Here is a 16940-nt window from a genome sequence, read left to right on the forward strand (position 1 = left end):
TTTCGTCCACCCTGGGCATCGGGTAGGCATCAAATTTTGAGATGGCGTTGAGCTGTCTAAAATCATTGCAGAATCTGACTGAGCCATCTGGTTTCGGAACCAACACTATAGGGCTGCACCACTCGCTAGTCGAGGGTTCGATGATGTCTGCCTCCAGCATACTCTGTACCTCTCTCTCTATCGCCCCCCGGCGGGCTTCGGGGATGCGGTACGGCCTTAGTTTTACCTTCTTCCCGGGCTCGGTGATTATCCGGTGTTGCACCAGTGTGGTGTATCCGGGGTCCGGGGAGAACACGTCTCGGAACCGATCCACCATTTCCCGGACGTCCTGCTTCTGCCGGGGGGTCAACTCTTCTCCCACGGGTACCTCGACTGGCTCCGTTTTTCCTGGGGGTGTAGAGAGAGAGAAACAGAGCATGGCATCCCTACTCACCCATTTCTTGAGAAGGTTAACATGATAAATCTTCGTCGGGTGCCTTCGACCTGGTTGCCTGACTCGGTAGTTTACCGGCCCCAATCTTTCCATAATTTCATAAGGTCCCCTCCATCGGGCTAAAAACTTACATTCCGCCGTGGGCACCAGGACCAACACCCGATCCCCTGGGTTAAACACTCGGGGTTGTGTTCCCCGGTTGTACACGCGGGCTTGGGCCGCCTGTGCCTCGGCCATGTGTTCTCGGACTATGGGCCAGAGTGATGCCATCCTCACCCTCATCTCCTCGACGTGGTCCACCATGGTGCGGTAGGGGGAGGGTTGGTGTTCCCAGGCTTCCTTGGCCAGGTCGAGTAGTCCCCGGGGTCGTCGACCGTACAGGAGCTCGAAGGGCGAGAATCCTGTAGACGCCTGGGGCACCTCTCTGATGGAGAACATAAGGAATGGCAGCAGTTGGTCCCAATTCTTACCGTCCTGGTCCATGGTCTTTTTCAGCATTTTTTTCAGTGTCTGGTTGAATCTCTCTACTAGGCCGTCCGTTTGGGGGTGATACACCGACGTCCTCAGTTGTGTCACCTTCAGCATGCCACACAGGTCCTTCATGATCCTAGACATGAACGGGGTCCCTTGGTCGGTGAGAATCTCCTCCGGTATTCCGACCCTGGAAAACAACATCACAAGCTCCCTTGCTATGCCCTTGGTGGCCATGGAGCGTAGGGGGATGGCTTCGGGATACCGGGTGGCGTAATCAACAATAACCAGGATGTACCTGTGTCCCCTGTTGGTCTTGGGTAGTGGCCCCACTAGGTCCATCCCGATCCTGCTGAAGGGGACGGTGATGATCGGCAGGGGCACCAGCGGGTTTCTGTGATGGGGTTGTGGGGCCACTTGTTGACATTCGGGGCAGCTCCGGCAGTAATCTTCTACGGCCTTTTTTATTCCGGGCCAGTGGAACCTGGCCCTCACCCTTTCCAGGGTTTTCTCCACTCCTAGATGGGCACCTAGGAGATGGGAGTGGGCTAACTGTAGGACAGAGGGTATAAAAGGACGTGGCACCAGTAACAACCTGAGGGGGGCCCCGTCCCTCATTACTACCTGGTATAGGAGCCCGTTATATATGGAGAAATGTGTGGGAGGGAGGTCTCTTACCCCGTCCAGTGGTCGTCCGTCTACGGCGGCCACCTGCCGAAGGGCGTTGGCTAGGTTGGGGTCCTCCAACTGGGCCGTCCCAAACCTCCCTGTGAGGGGCCCGGGTAAGATGGGCTCCTCCGGGTCCTGGGGAAACAGCCCGGCCAGCTCCTCTTCGTCGAGGGAGGGGGTATCTGCTTCCTCGGGGATGGGCGGCGCCTCTCCTTCGGGCTCACTGGGGCTGGAGGGTCCGTCGTTCTCGATGGCTGTGGCATAGACGTCATCGGGGTTGGGTTGGGTGGCCTCCACCAACGCCCGGGCCACGGCACTGGCGACTCCTTCCGATAGGGGAGAGGTGGAGATCTCCTCCCCCAGCCCACAGATGGCTTTCTTTTTGTACTTTCGGGGAGGGGTCGTACCTTGTTTCACCACCAGGCTGCGCCAAAGCTCCTGGAACACGGGCAGGTCTCGGCCGACGAGCACCTCTACGGGGAGTCCTTCCACGACTCCTGCAGTGCCGATGTATCTACCCCTCGTCGTGTAGATCTCTAGGGCGGTGGTGGGGTATTCGCGGGTCTCCCCATGGATGCACGTGACCGCTCGGGTGCCTGTTAGGAGCGGGTACTGAGCATACGTGGGTCTCACCAATGTAATGGCGCTCCCGGAGTCCACCATCGCTGAGGCGTCGCGGCCGTTGACTTTGACAGGGGTGAGGGGCATGTGGTCCTCGTGAGTGGCCCAGCATCCTGTAATCAAGCCGCATGGGCGACTCCCCTCACTGGCCGTGGGCATGGGTGCGTCCTGGCGGTGAGGGCATTCCCAGGCGATGTGCCCGATCTCGCCGCAGTTGTAGCACCTCCTCTCTTCCTGTCCAAACGCCGGCCGACGTCGGGGAAAGCCTGGGGGGAAGGAGGGAGACACATATTTATTTTCCTCAGTTTTAATTTGTTCTTTGCGGGTGGGCCCCTCTAATTTCTGGTTTCTTCCCCCACGCACTAAAGCTTGTGCTGCTTGGTAACCCTCCATTATTTCCACCAGGTCCTCGATGTTGCGGGGGTTTCTCTGGCCTGCCAATTTTTTTGCCTCATACGGGAGTGATCTGATGTATTTGTCCATGACCACGCGATCGGTGGGCGACACCTCTGTTGGCTCTGCGTGTAGCCAGGCCGTCGTAATCCTTTTGATCTCATGCATCTGGGCTCGCGGAGAAAGGGAGGCGTCATATGACCATTCATGAAATCGTTGGGCCTTTAAGAACAGCGTGACCCAGCATCGCTGTAACGCTACCGCTTTCAAAACCAGGAAGTCAACTTTTCCAGCGCGCTCTAAGTCCTGATACGTTGCTTGCGTTTCATTGATCAAAAAGGGGGCTATTAACTCTGCCCAGTGATCTTCTGGCCATTTTTCGCGGAGTGCCGTTGTCTGGAATATTTGAAAAAAAACTTCAACATCGTCAGCTGCCGTTTGTTTGAGCATGAAGCGCGCTGGATTGGCTTTCTCCACGGTATGTTGCTCCTGTTGGTTTTGTAACATGCCCTTGATTTCGCTTTGCATGGCATCGGCGCGTTCTGTTTGCAATTCCATATATTTCTCCATTTGTATTTGCTGTTGGTATTGTTGTTGCTGCTGGGATTGGAGGATTTGCATTTGTAATTGCATGGCTTGTTCGTGGCGCGTTTGGGTTTCTTGGTTGCTAGCGATTAGCCCCGCTAGCAGCTCTTGAAATGGCACCGGGGTGGCCATGCTTACTGGGTCGGTTGGTCTATCGGTCAGCGTTGCCAGAACCGGGTTGTGCCCACATTCTCCCCCAAGTTGTGACAGCCCCCGGGGTGGACAGGGGGTTTCACGACAACACTGACCAATAAACACAACCAGTCGGCAGATAAACGGTTCAAGTGAGGTTTTTACTGAAGGTAGAGAGTGGAAAGAGGTAGGATAGACACTCAATAACACAATGTCCGCTTTCCAGAGGGATGGTCGGTGTCCAATTCCACGGGTCGGTGCACAACGGGTATTCCTCAGACGGTCCAGGGCGCGGGCCGGAGCAGGGTAGTCGTACAGGCAGGGGTCGTGAGCCGGGCGGGTAGTCAGACGTTCCAGGGTGATCCAGGGGTAAGGCAGTCTTCTCCAAGGGTTTCGCGGGTTAGGCTACTCTTCTACTCCTACTCTCTCTCGGTTTCCTGTTTCCTGGGCCCTTTTGTAGTCCCCTCCTCCTCCTCTGATAGGGTGTGGTCGCTCCCTCGTCTCTCCTCCTCAGGTGTTGCTTGTTGGGCTGATGGTGGTTTGGCGCTCTTTTCCATTCCCTGACATGGGGGCTCCGCCTCCATGTCAGGCAATATCGTCCCTCTATCACTACCCCTCTGGGGTTGCCCCTCCGGCTGCCACAATATATACATATATACATATATACATATATATATATATATATATATACATATATACATATATATATATATATATATATATATATATATACATATATATATATATATATATATATACATATATAAATAAATATATGAGTGTGGATCAGATCCCACTAGCAACACCTCACATCTCCGAAATCGTCAGAGCAGATTTTTAAATCGGCTGAATCTTGACAAACCGACCACAGATTTGCTGCTTGAACAACTAACTTCTCGCCTCAAAACATCCTAAAATTACTAGTTTAAAATTAAAAGTTTCAACTTCCAGTTGTGTGATTTCTCCTCCGCCATTGTTTCCTGTTGCTGGTGCAAAACGCATTCTGGGATATTTGGCTGTCCCAAGTACAGACAAGTCACCTCCGATGCATCCCCGGTAAAATGGGCGGAGCCACATCCGGGCATTAGGACCGTGCTTGGCTCGATGTGAACTTTGAATTGCAACAGTACTTGGGCTGAGACTGATGACGTTTCACAAGTCCACGAGTTTACAAGTACAGAGAAGTACGCATGTTGATCACTTGTTGGAAATCCTCTTTATGGGTTGTTGCATCTCCTGTCCACCTGTTGTGATAGTTTTAATGTCGGCACACAGACAACATGCTATCTCATCACTTCGACTTTCTATCTCATAATTTCGACCATGGGGATATTTTTATTTTCACATCTAACTTTAAATTTTTGTAAAACAAAATTAAAAAAAAAACAATTTTCTTTTTTCTTTCTTTTTTTTTCTTTTTTTTTGCTGGTGGATTCGTGGGCCACATAAAATGACGTGGCGGGCCGGATGCGGCCCGCGGGCCGTATGTTTGACACCCCTGGTTTAGAGTGTTAGCATGCTAATATTAGCGCTGAACACAGCTGAAGCTGATGGGAATGTCATTCATTTTGCAGATATGTGCTCATAAAGCAAAGTATTTCAATTTTGAGGGTGATCACTTTTGAAAGTAAATACAATTCATCGTCTGGGGGCAATGAATGTCTGTATCAAATTGCATACTAATCCATCCAGTAGCTGGTCAAGTTATTTCGATAAAAAACAAGAATGTTAACCTCATGGTGACACTAAAAGAAAAGCCAGGGGATCACCAAAGTCTTTGGGGTACAGCTTCTGGGAACTATGAATGTGTATGACAATCAATCCTGCAGATGTTGAGATATTTCACTGAAGAAGTGAAAATGTTTACTTGCTGGTGGTTCTAGAGAGGAATAGTCTGAGAACCATAAGGACTTTGAATATCTGGAGCAAATTTCATAACAAGCCATCCAATAGTCCAATAGATATTTCAGTCTGGACCAGAGTGGTAGCTCTTTTGACTGACCAACAGCCCAGCGTAGCGCCATGTCGTGGTTTAGCATGTTTAAAACCCACCGGGACTTTTTAGAGCACCAAAAAAAAAAACGACTAATGATTTTAGTTCTTCCCTAGAAGTTGCTATTCTAATCTGATATTTTGATTAATATAAGCCACTGATATAAAGCAGCACAATTAGCATGCATCTCAGTGATCAGACTAAATGCAGCTGTCCTGAAGCTGTGACTCAGGAGGTGAAATCTATGAGCCTCACTGTCACATGGAGTAAAAATTATGGATATCCATTTTACTTAAGAAAATATCACATCCAGGATGAGAAATTACAACTCTGGCTTTATCGCGGGGCAAATGGAATGAAGTAGAGAACGGATGATGGCATATGTAGAGCGCTACGATGGACTGAGGCTCAATTTTATAGACCAAAAGTGCGCCACCACCTCTTGCAGTGTGGCAGGCAGAGCCAGAGGTGTGGGCTGAGAGATTGAGCTCATGATTGCACCAGAGGTTCAGAAGGCCCTGAGCTTCTGTAACCAACACGTCTGGTGCTGCAGGAAATAGAATATTAGCAGGATATGGCTGCAGAGGAGGGCGGGGCCCCTGCTGAGTAACGCACACTCAAAGGTGGGTAATTGCTTTGCAACATCTCAGTTGAGGGAGCACTTGTGGGTCAGTGGCAGTTCAAAGAGTTGGGAGTATGACTGCAACTCAATCAAGTACAAAATTACGTCAGTTTGGCCCTTGACCCGAAACAGATTGGAGCCAGGTTTGTCATTAATTACACATTGCTCATTGTCTTCTGGCTGTGCATCTTTTTATTCTTCGGTAATGGGGAAGGTGATTTCCCATTTCCAGATGCCAAGTGAATTCAAACCGGCATTGTACTACTGTGTGAGCTTTATGTGTATAAAGCTCTTTTGTTTTGGATGCAGCGCGAAGCCCATTGAGAGGCGCGTGCAGCACGGCAGCGTATAGTCCATACTGCTCTGTTGGCTGTGCTTTCTCAGCTCTACAGGGGAACTCCATTCCTCGTTAAACGACAAACCACCACCTGTTCTCATTTCATCTCTCCCGTCCTCGCTGTGCCTCTTGGACCGCTGGTGAAGGGCAGACACCCAGGTACTCCTTGAGGAATGGAGGCAAGTTTCCTATTCAAAACATTCCCCATCCATTTCCTGATGGCCGCCACCTGTTCACTCCCCATCCCCCTCTTCCCACCACCACATCCACCTCCCGCGTGAGGGATGGGCAGATTGATGGGGGATGTGAGTGGATTGTCCCTGTCACAGGGGGCAAAGGAGGAAAGAAGGTGGGTACTCTGTGTTGCCGTATGGCCCCCCCAAGTTCCAGATGTCACTCTTTTAATGACATAATTATGACTGTTTTACGACTCCCCTTGGCCTTCAGTCTGTACTGGAAACGATGCACAATGCACAGGCACACACACACTTAAACACGCAGAGTTCCTGCATGCTATCATTCAAAGTCAGTGTTCCTATGTCGTTCATATTCATAATGCTGTCTTTCCGAAACATAGTCAATAGCTCAGGACGTTCATTTATATTTCCTCCTGCTGTCAAGAAATATCACAAAGAACAGCACGTTAGCTGAAATAAAATCATATGTTCATGGTATAAAAAGTGAAGCAGGAAAGAGCCTCACAAAGGGATTTGTCTTCATGACAGCTTATCAATCAAATATCAAACTGGCCAGCTTCTTCTTTGCTGACACCCTGGAGCTGAGGCCATCTGGATCGGCCATTTTCTGGTCATTAACCATGCTCACTTCTTAAGAATCCTGAAGTACTCGCTTTTTTTCTGAAAGCGAGAGACAGAGACTGGTAACTCTGTGTTCACAGTTTGAACCACTTGGTTTGCTAAATTCTATCTTTGCTCGGTGTGGGAGAGACGCTGCTTTTGCATGAGGACCGTGATGAAAGGCGATTTGATCTGGAGGCATACAGCCCAACAGTGTGAGACACACAAAGTGGTAGCTACACCAAGCTGAAATTCAACAAACATGCACTCCACGAATACATGGGAAACTGTGACGAATGGTCACAATGAATAATACCGCGATGAGCTGTTGTTTCAGTGGAGACCTGGTAACGGCAGTCCCTTCTCTAACAGGTCTAATTGGGGTTCAGAGGCATCTAATGCATGATAGATGGAGAAGAAGAGGGTCTCGGTGGTGTATGGCAGCGCTGGCACGAGATCACAAGCGTTAACAGAGCTCAACCTTTCACTCTGGGTTGAAAGACATCTGTTGCCAGCAGGTGACCTCGGCTTTATCATTACCAGCTAGACCCACCGATGTGTTCCTGGCGTGACAATTTAAAGCGATGTATATGTTTGCTGGCTAATTCAAGCTGTCACCATCATCCCTGTTTGCACGTGAAGAATGGGTGCACCATGCAGCGCACCAGATGGCAGGAATGGATCATCAATCTGGGACAGCAGACACTTGATGGATGGATTCTCCAGAGTAAACAGTTTCAGAGTAAGAACCACACTGAGAGGAAATTTGCTCACAAATGAGCACTTTTGTGTCGACATTACGCACTGAAAGACTTGCGAGCGCCGTCTTTGACTATTCATGTTTTTGACTGAGGATTTACAGGCACAATACATAATCCAAGTGGAAATAAGCAGCAGTCCCACCACCAGAAAATAAAAAAAACAAAGGATTGGAATCTGCTATCACTCCTAAATTGATTGTTTTTAATATAAGGACTAACACCATTCAAGAAGGTCAGATGTCTCCAGGACTTAATGATATAATCGATATTTTCACAACCAGGGGGGTAGCGCATAGTGATGAATCTACAGAGAGTTAATACCCAAATCTACAGCTCCCTTCGGCTACATGGAGCTTTATGAGTTTCAGCTCATTGTTAAGCTGTCTGACCCGCAACTTCACTGTTTAAGTGTACCGTCACTGCTCTCCTTAAGTCTTTGTCTGCTGCAGAAGCCAGCGGTTAAAAAGCTTTTAAAATCCACTGCACAGTTTGTGCACAGCACCAAACCTGCCCAGAGAGTTGGTGAATATAGTGGAGCATTTGATATGAATAATCTTAATTTATACACTTTTCAAATCAAAGTTACAAAGTGCTTTACCTGGTTGAAACAGGACTATTGTTGTTATGTATGTTTGATGTTATGTGTCTTAATATAGCCAGGTTCAGTAACTTCATGAAGTCCTGTTGTCTCCCTGCAAAAACCACAACTTGTCTCTAGAATCAATCATTCTAAGTTGCCTTTGGACAGAGCCAGGCTAGCTGTTTCCAGTCTTTATGATAAATTCTGCTAACTGGCGGGCAACTTCATATTTAAGGCACAGACATGTTTGTGGTATTAATACTAAACTAGCTCTCCATTTCCCAAAATGTTGAACTATTTATATTTCTAACTTAAAGGGCAATCTCCGAAAACCCTTCACTACCTTGGTGAACTTTTCATATTCAAATTGCTTTGTTTCCAAAACAAAGAAAATGTCAGTCTATCGTTAATACTTTTGGGTTTGCTATTTCTAAAACACACATTCTGGAATGTGGACCCTCTTTGTCCAAACAAACAAAAACATCTTTCATAAGCAAATCATTCAAAACTATATACGGTAAAATATACTAACTATAAATGGTATTTTTGTATCGCAACTTCACACACACAACCAACAAATAGCTCTTTTATCATTTCAATCTTAGTGTAAAGCAGACAATGTGCTGAGCACCCTGGTCAACAGACAGGTGAGTTAGTGGTTGTGCCACAACTTCTAGTTTTTGTGTCTTGGCAATTGCAAAAAAAAAAAAAACTGTAAACATATGACAATTAGGAAGGCACTCTTTATAGAAAAACATTCCTAAATCCTAGATTACAGTTTGCCAGGCCAAACAATGCATGAATCGTTAATGAGACTCAAACTGAGAGGGAACAATACGCTGGAATTTCTGTTGATTTTATCAAGATTTGTTTGTTTACTTTTATCATTTTAATGTTTGCTGAAACAGCAGCGGATTTGACATGTTGTCACCTGAGAACCACTCTGGGTAAGCAGGCAACATCCTGGGTACGAAGCGGCAAAGTGAGCCGGCTGAATATCACAATGTTTGCAAATTCAAACCTGCTGAGATGCCGTGCCACGTCTTGACAAGTTGCACTCTCCCAAGCAAAAAACGAAATCTCTCGCACTAAATTCTCAGTATAAACAGTTTGAAGAGCTGCAAATTTAAAAAGAAAAAGAAGTAACAGTGGAAGGCAGAGAGGAGTCCTTTTATGACGGAGGCAGCTCCATATGACATGCGACCACCAGTCTGTGCCATGAATAAATCATCCTGAACCGGGCAGAGTAAACAGTTGTGTATCTTCGCCTCAGATGCCTGGAGAGGCCTGTCAGACACAGTAGTTAACAAAGCCTACCTCCTCATCATCATGCAGACCGCATTTCAGCAGATCCAAGTCCAAACCAGACACCATCATCCGCCCCCTCCCAATGCAGCAACTCACCCGTGTTCCTCCAGAGACGACTTAAAGTTAAAGTGAGGATGGTAGAACTGCTGCTGATCTTCCCCCAGAGTCTCCCCTTCACTCGCTTGTATTTAAAGACTGCCTGGGTTGTCTCTGTAAATTAGGCAACCAGCGCTCTGGGACTAGCTGCATATTTGTACCCACTGTGGGGAGAAAAATCACTGAGACCTCAATGATTTCATCTATTAACACAACTGCAAGCATGACCAGGCTTGTGACAAGTGCATCAGTGTCTCCAGGCTTTGGCATGATTTAAAATCGGCATGCAAGATGCTCAATCTAGTCTAATGACAGTTATGCTTTCAATAAGTCATTTCACATGAGAACATACAAAGTGTACAAACATTTTTTTTTTTAGAATATAGTTTTTTATTTTATTTATAATTTATAATTGGCAGATACAAAAAAACTCTTGAACTGTATCCAAAGTGTGCAATAAATCACTGATTTTTTTTCCAAAAGAAAAATACAAAAAGACCATCTACTTTGGAAAATTGAGTTGATGACCAATGTAAACTGGAGTGAACTGGTAATCATACAAAGGGTTTGCTAATCGCTACTAATGCTCTTTTAACCGATTACAGTTGTTAGATCTGCTTTGCTCTCCCAAGACGAAAACCAAAGTCAATATGTGTACATACATCTACAATGGTGACATTCTATTTCCCCGTTTTGTTAAATACACGAAAAGGCAATCATATCCGTAAGCAGCACAAATGTGTAAAACACATTAAAATGAAATACGAGTTTTCAAATTGTACCAAGATGTTCATGTGAGAGTAGGTAAACCAAAAAACAAAAAAAGGAAGAGAGGGGGGAGGGGGGGCATTTTTTGAAACAGTGTTGTAAACAATCGCCTTCACTCACGGAGATGCACACAAAAAAAAAAACCAGAGCTTGTTAAGTGCTAAACAGCTGTTACTAAATCAAAAATGCTTCAGCGGTCTGAACAAGCGTCAACTTCTGGAATCAAACATTGGAGGCATTAACCCTTAATAATGAACTACACAGGTATTGAAAAGTCACAGCAGCAACGCCTTATGAAACTGGTTCCTGCTTGGCAAAATCATCTGGAGACAAATTGCAAATTAAAATGGAAAAAATGCAATTAAAAGAACATTGTATTAAAAAAAACTAACATTAATTTCACATTTCAACTGAAACAAATACACACACTCCAAAAAAAAAAAAAAAGTTTCAAATTTACATCCGCGTTCTTGCCTTGATCCAATTCCTTGACAGCCCATGAGCATTAGCAGAGGCTTTGATATGATGCTGGTGCCTTACCCTTTATATCCCACAGACATGACAAAAACAAAACAATCTTGCTTCAATCTAAACAGTTATATGAACACATAAGGACAAATGTGTGACTTTAATTCTTTCTTTTTTTTTTAACTGCCATCTGAAGGCGAACGTGAGGCGGGAGAGGATCCAAGCATGTCAACAGGAGAATATTCAAGTGCAAAAAAAAAAAAATGTGACAACTTTGTTCTTGTGATTCTCATGCTTTCTGAAAACTGGTCTGCAGGCGGCTAGAATGGATTCCTCAAACAAGCGTACATTCCTTTTGTACAGCCCCCAGACGGCAAACACCACAAAACAAACTCACGTGAGGATTTCTAAAAAGGAAAAAACATTTCTTGTACACAGAATGTCCAGCCGATGTATGTGACAGAACAGCGTCCCTCTACACAGCCGAACACACAACCTAGATCCTTCATTCCTATACAACTCAAAGGGGTTGAAGCTTTAAGTCTTTAAACATGCAACACCATTCAGAGTTCCTATCTAACTTCTGCTGTGCTAGATTCACGGTTAACTTCCTCAGACGCCGACACTTCCAGCGAACTGAAACTAGAACTATGCGCTAACGACCTACCAAAGCTGTCTGAGAGACCATTTCCCAAATACTTTTTAAAAAAATGGACACAGACGTCAAAAAAAGATGCTCGTTCATAATGCGAAAACACAATTCCCTGTCAAAGTATCCGTATAAAGCACTTGCGTAGCTTACTGTGTGCTCTTCCCTTTACTCTGGCACAGACAGCCAAGTAGAGACGGTCTGTGGGGACAATTTGAAGAAGCAGTGGCAAAAACTTGTCCTTGAAACTTATGACACTAATGATGCAACTTTTTGTCGCGTCCCGAGACTCTGGCATCACTCCCAAGATGGCGAGGAGGACTTAACCCTGGCTTTCCCCAAAGTCCTTTTAGCTAAGCTCACACATTGTCGGGGCTTCGTTTGATGTGGGTCCAGCTCATTACAATCGACTACAGGTCGCAGGTTAACTGAGGGCCATGTCCTTTACTTATAAGCGGCCTAAGGTAAATGGGAATTGTGCATTAAACAGCTTTTTGCTCAGAGTTGCGCTTCAGCACACTTTTACTGTGTCATTTAGAGTGACTCTACTGTGCCCTTAGCTGACCACCGTTCCCACATGCAGATACAAGCATTACAGATAGTGACAAAGTTGTTAGGCCTGAGCTGCGGTGCACTTTTTTTGTAACATTCCTAATGCAGAAAGATTCAACGATTATTGGTAATATTTCAAAAAGGTTTATACATCATTTTGATTGCCGTTCCTACAAACGGCACGTTAAAATCCAGCATGGTCAGTACCTTTAGGCTTGCACATTATATAATGGCTACATGCAGCCATACTATTTAAAGTTACTTCTCTTACCAAACTGTTAAAGCCCTCTCACAGACCGGCACATTTTGGACATCTTTTGCAACATGTTCATATTGTGGGCCTGGTTTTTTTTGTCTTGTTATGGTGCTGTGGTTAGTGTTTCATCTTTTGTTTCACCAATAAGCATCCATGTCTATTAATATCCGTGTTTATACCAATGAAAGCAGGAAACGTGACTCAAATGTAAAGGCTGCACCAGGCTAAGCGTACTGAAGCACAACTGGATTTGTAAAAAGTCAGCTGTTGAGTCAGAGAATACCTGAGGAAGAAACTGCATCCACTGGACAAGTAGATAAGTTTGTTAATTAGAAAACAATATGGTTAACGTAACAATCAAAGGTTGGCCGTCATCACTTGGTAAAGTATGAACGCAAAATGATGTTCTAATTTGTAGTTCGGTCATGCTGAAAACAATTTGCCGAGTAATAAAAAGCAAAAGATGATCAAAATAGGTCAGTCTGCAGACAATTTGACATTTGATTTGAAAAACTTCACTGTAGCAATACTTTTTCATCTTTTAAATGTACAATTTGGAGGATACAAATGAAATTAATTTTGAAATTCATAGCGTTTTTTTAAACTTTTGTCCTACAGGCTCAACTTTAAAGCAGATGGCAATTCTTTGAAAACCTGCTCTACTTGCACAGCTGGATGTTACATGACACTAATGTCTGCACTTAATCTAGGCAGCTATGACAACTTGGCTGTATCCCTATTCTATACTTCTGCAATAGATTATGTGCTGGCCTATGTTTATGGAAGTACAGCCTCCTAAAACCAGCAGGGAAAACCCATTACAATGGAATGGAGGACTTAACAGTGACAGAGTCACCTGGCCACCAATCAAGAGCCACCAGAACCAGTCATCTCCAAACTGTGGTCGTCTGTAAACCTTCTTGAAATCTCTTAACTGAACACAAAAGTGCAAAATTGCTACCACTGTCCTATCTCTTGTGTCCTCAGTAGTGCTTCTCTTGCAGATAATCTTTCATCTTGTTCGGTAAGGGCAGTTTCTGGATCAGATCTATCCTCGTGTACTGTCTAATGACAAAGCGACAGAGATACTGCAGGGAGCGCACTTGCATAAACCGAGATACTGGGTTGGTTAGTCTGACGGGGTAGGTTGCAGACCCTGGTAAGCGAGACCTGGAATAGCAAAAAGCTCCATTCTCAGAGTCTCTGATAGAGTGTTCGATTAAGTCAACGATGGACGTGTGTCCCTCCACGTCGGGCTGCTCGTAGAAGCTGAAGCGGCCATTGGAGTGTTCAATGCGGGTGTGGAGGGTTTTGTTCTGTGACCTGAAACTCAGGCTGAGCAGGTACCTGTCATCTGAGCTGTCTCTGACCAGGAATGAGCCGTCGGCCAAGTTGACCAGCTTCTCCTCGGCCTCCCAGCGCGTGATGGGGCCCCAGTACCAGCCCTGCCTCGCCAGCTTCTTCAGCTCCTCTGTCAGACTGGTGACGACCATGGGCCCGTTGCTCTGCACCGAGTCGTACACCCGACTGACCCCGGGAGCCGAATTCGGGTCAAAGTTGAGGTGGTGTCTTACCCTCTCGGCTACCTGTCTGTCCGAAGAGCTGAACCCTGAAAAAGTCCTTGGAATACGTCCATTAAGCAACATGGGCAGCAGGAGCGGAGAGAGGGGAGGTGGGACCTCGACTCGAGAACTTTGGAGCATCACACCAGCGGAACCAATGAGAAGACTATTAACTGAGGCTTCCATGAAGAGATCCGGAGGCAGCCCACAAACCAGTTCATGTTCCTCCTGTCCCTGGTCTGTGTGGAGGGACGCGCTGTCTGCTTCAGTCACCACCTCCATAGGAGAGGAGCTTTCCAGGCAGAAAGAGTGGGACCCTTCTGGGTACATTCCCTCATCTAAAGGCATTGTGTACTGGATGTAGTCCTGGGGAGTCAACCCAAGCGCCACAGGCACGTCATTTTCATCGAGATTTAAATGCAGCTCCCCGTTTTGTGGCTGTTGGAGATGCTTTAAGGATTCTGCTTGGTCCTGAAAGAGCCCATCCATTTGAAAATCATGAAATTCTTTCCGGACACCATTTAAGTTGGGACTGGGGCTGGGAGAGTGAACCATGGCTTTAACTTTTACCTCCATCTTGATGCACGCTTCATCGGAGTTTACGGAGCGCAGAGGCCACGGCGAAGGGCTATAATGGTGACTACGTAGGGACGCAGATCTAAGGGGTCTCTGGGCTTTCACCTCGTTGAAGCTGATGGGCACAGAAGAGGAGGAGAAGGTGTCGTCATCATCCACTGAGCCTATGGCAGAGGAGCTGCCTTTTACTTTTGCCTTCTGCTTAGCAGACAGTCTCCTCTTTAGTGATCCCATCAGGCTCTCGCTCTTTGAGCGGCTCTTATTCTGGCCTCCTTTGTCCTCTTCACTACCAAGGTCACAACCAGATAGCTCTTTGGTGTAGCAGCCCCCAAAAAGTGACTCTTCCTTCGAAAAATCTGGAGTCACCGAGGACTGCTGGAGCATGGCAAAGTCCCCCTCCTCTTTGCCCTTTATGCTGAGGGATTTGCGGATGGTCTTAAGGCTTATCTTCTTCATTCTGACAGGCCCTCCAAAGTGGGGGCATGGGTTGGCTCTCCTGGTATCCTGATGAAAGTACTATCCACAGTGTCCTCCCATCAGGCCGCACCAAACAAGTCATGCATACAGTGGAGCCATAAAACCCTGAAAAAAGAGCAATCACAAAAAATTAAAGATATTAAATTATAGTCATATTTGTTCCAAATAAATACTTGAAAAATGTTTCATTGACTGTTTGAAGTCTATGATCAGACATTAAAAGATAGTTACTTTTCCAGGTCATATTCTGCTCGGCTTGTGCTATGGCACTGTTTGCCCTTTAACTCCTTAGTTGTGTGTGTTTAGATCACTGCCCTGCGGCATTGTTTACTGTGGAACATACAAAGTTCCTCAACAGCCTTATAACTAAAAGCCAGCACTTCCTACCTAATTTGCTAGGCTGTACAGCCAAACAATAGAAAATATATCACAGCTCCAACGCCCATACTGTAATGTTATTCATGACTATATTAAATGAACAAAAATCATTTCTCAAAGAAAACAAGATTAAAACAGTATCTAGAGACATGTGTCACTTAGACTGGAGCTAAATAAAGCTGCTTGATATCAAGACAGCTGCAATCTGATTACTCACCATTATGTGCAGGAAAATGGTGACTCAGTTGGATGGGTCAAGTTCCACTTCCACCACCTTTCATTTGATGCTATGAAAAACAAAGCCAGTTAATTTAACAAGTTCCACACGTCTGGTGTACACGTGATTTTATACGGTGATGACACATAATATGCAATATATATAATAACTTAACACCGACAGCATGTATACATAAAGGCAATGTTAGCTAGGTATGTCCTGACCTGGCAAGGCCTAGCGTCACTACAGCATGCCTTTAGCTTAGCTACGCTGGTCAGTTTGTGACTTTAATGACATTATTCTGACACTGTCACGATATAACAGGTAACGTTACACTTTAAATACTAAGACCACAAGAAACAATATGGTTAATCGATACAAGTTGCCATTTTGACAGATATTGGCTTGCTCGTATGCTAACATCAAATAGCTAACAACCAGTGAACTAGTTTGTTAGCATGTCTACTTTCCAAGTAAATCTGTAAACATGTAACGTCAAATGTATATGTATATATAGAGATGGACATTATATTATCTCCTACCCGGTCACTTCTGCTTGTCTCACTCGGCAAAATAACCCAGAGGGGATGGCATCTCTCCTACACAACACGTTCATGAAAGGTTCGCTTCTTCACGATTGTTGGCTACTGTTAGCTTGGCTAATATTAGCTTACTACTAACTTAAGTCAATCGGCTAGCTTTGTTAGCGTTTGCTGTCGAAAACATTACCGTTCGCCTCCCTTTAGTCAGCTATTACACCCAAAACCAAAGTATAAAGCGTTATGATGGCTGAATTAGGTTCTTCTCTAAACGTGCCGGTTTACATTACGACTAGGATGACACAATAAGGTGGCATCTCTCTGGCTAGGTTGGCTAACACTTTGTAGCTGACGGCCTCTTCCTTTGTTGCCTGTTGAATTGTGGGAGCAGAATGAGATGTAGCGAATCAGCAGCTACAGCAAGTGTTTACGTCCCAGAGGCAGAGCAACCCAAACACTGACAAATCCTGTATATGTTTTAACTGAATAAATAAGGGGAAAAATATTTAAAAAATAGTTTCACCTTATCTGCAAATAATTCGATTTACAACCAAACAACAGATCATGCTTTTTCATGTCACATAATGTTGTCATTTGGACACCTGTGGTTGGAATGTTGTTTTATACTTAAAATGGCAAACTAGACAATTTTCATTGAAATAAATAGATGTTAAATCACTCTCTATCTCTGAAGGCGTTT

General features: G+C 45.4%; 2 protein-coding genes across 3 annotated transcripts; both read right to left on the reverse strand.

Annotated features, from left to right (window-relative positions):
- Positions 1-755: 755 nt before the first annotated feature.
- LOC306794312 (uncharacterized protein) lies at positions 756-7075 on the reverse strand (the record flags this gene model as incomplete). The annotated part of the gene is made up of 3 exons (XM_079292348.1): positions 756-1434; positions 1583-2460; positions 7003-7075. 3 exons carry the CDS (start codon positions 7073-7075, stop codon positions 1423-1425), a joined length of 963 nt encoding a protein of 320 aa, XP_079148474.1. The 3' UTR covers positions 756-1422.
- A 3102-nt stretch (positions 7076-10177) lies between these two features.
- socs6a (suppressor of cytokine signaling 6a) lies at positions 10178-16522 on the reverse strand. 2 transcript variants are annotated; one of them, XM_079291827.1, is made up of 3 exons: positions 16244-16522; positions 15702-15771; positions 10178-15211 (listed from the first exon to the last, which is right to left on the reverse strand). In XM_079291827.1, exon 3 carries the CDS (start codon positions 15083-15085, stop codon positions 13475-13477), a length of 1611 nt encoding a protein of 536 aa, XP_079147953.1. In that variant the 5' UTR covers positions 15086-15211; positions 15702-15771; positions 16244-16522; the 3' UTR covers positions 10178-13474. The 2 variants fall into 2 exon arrangements, 1 of the variants encoding a protein (XP_079147953.1); XR_013772910.1 differs by lacking the exons at positions 15702-15771; positions 16244-16522 and having other exon boundaries at positions 10178-11143; positions 11432-15107.
- Positions 16523-16940: the final 418 nt, after the last annotated feature.

Source organism: Melanostigma gelatinosum (genome assembly GCF_949748355.1).
Source record: "Melanostigma gelatinosum genome assembly, chromosome: 20".
NCBI lineage: Eukaryota > Metazoa > Chordata > Actinopteri > Perciformes > Zoarcidae > Melanostigma > Melanostigma gelatinosum.

What these genes read in the sequence shown, in the direction of transcription:
- socs6a (XM_079291827.1), bottom strand. Translation starts at nt 15,085, where the DNA reads ATGAAGAAGATAAGCCTTAAGACCATCCGCAAATCCCTCAGCATAAAG.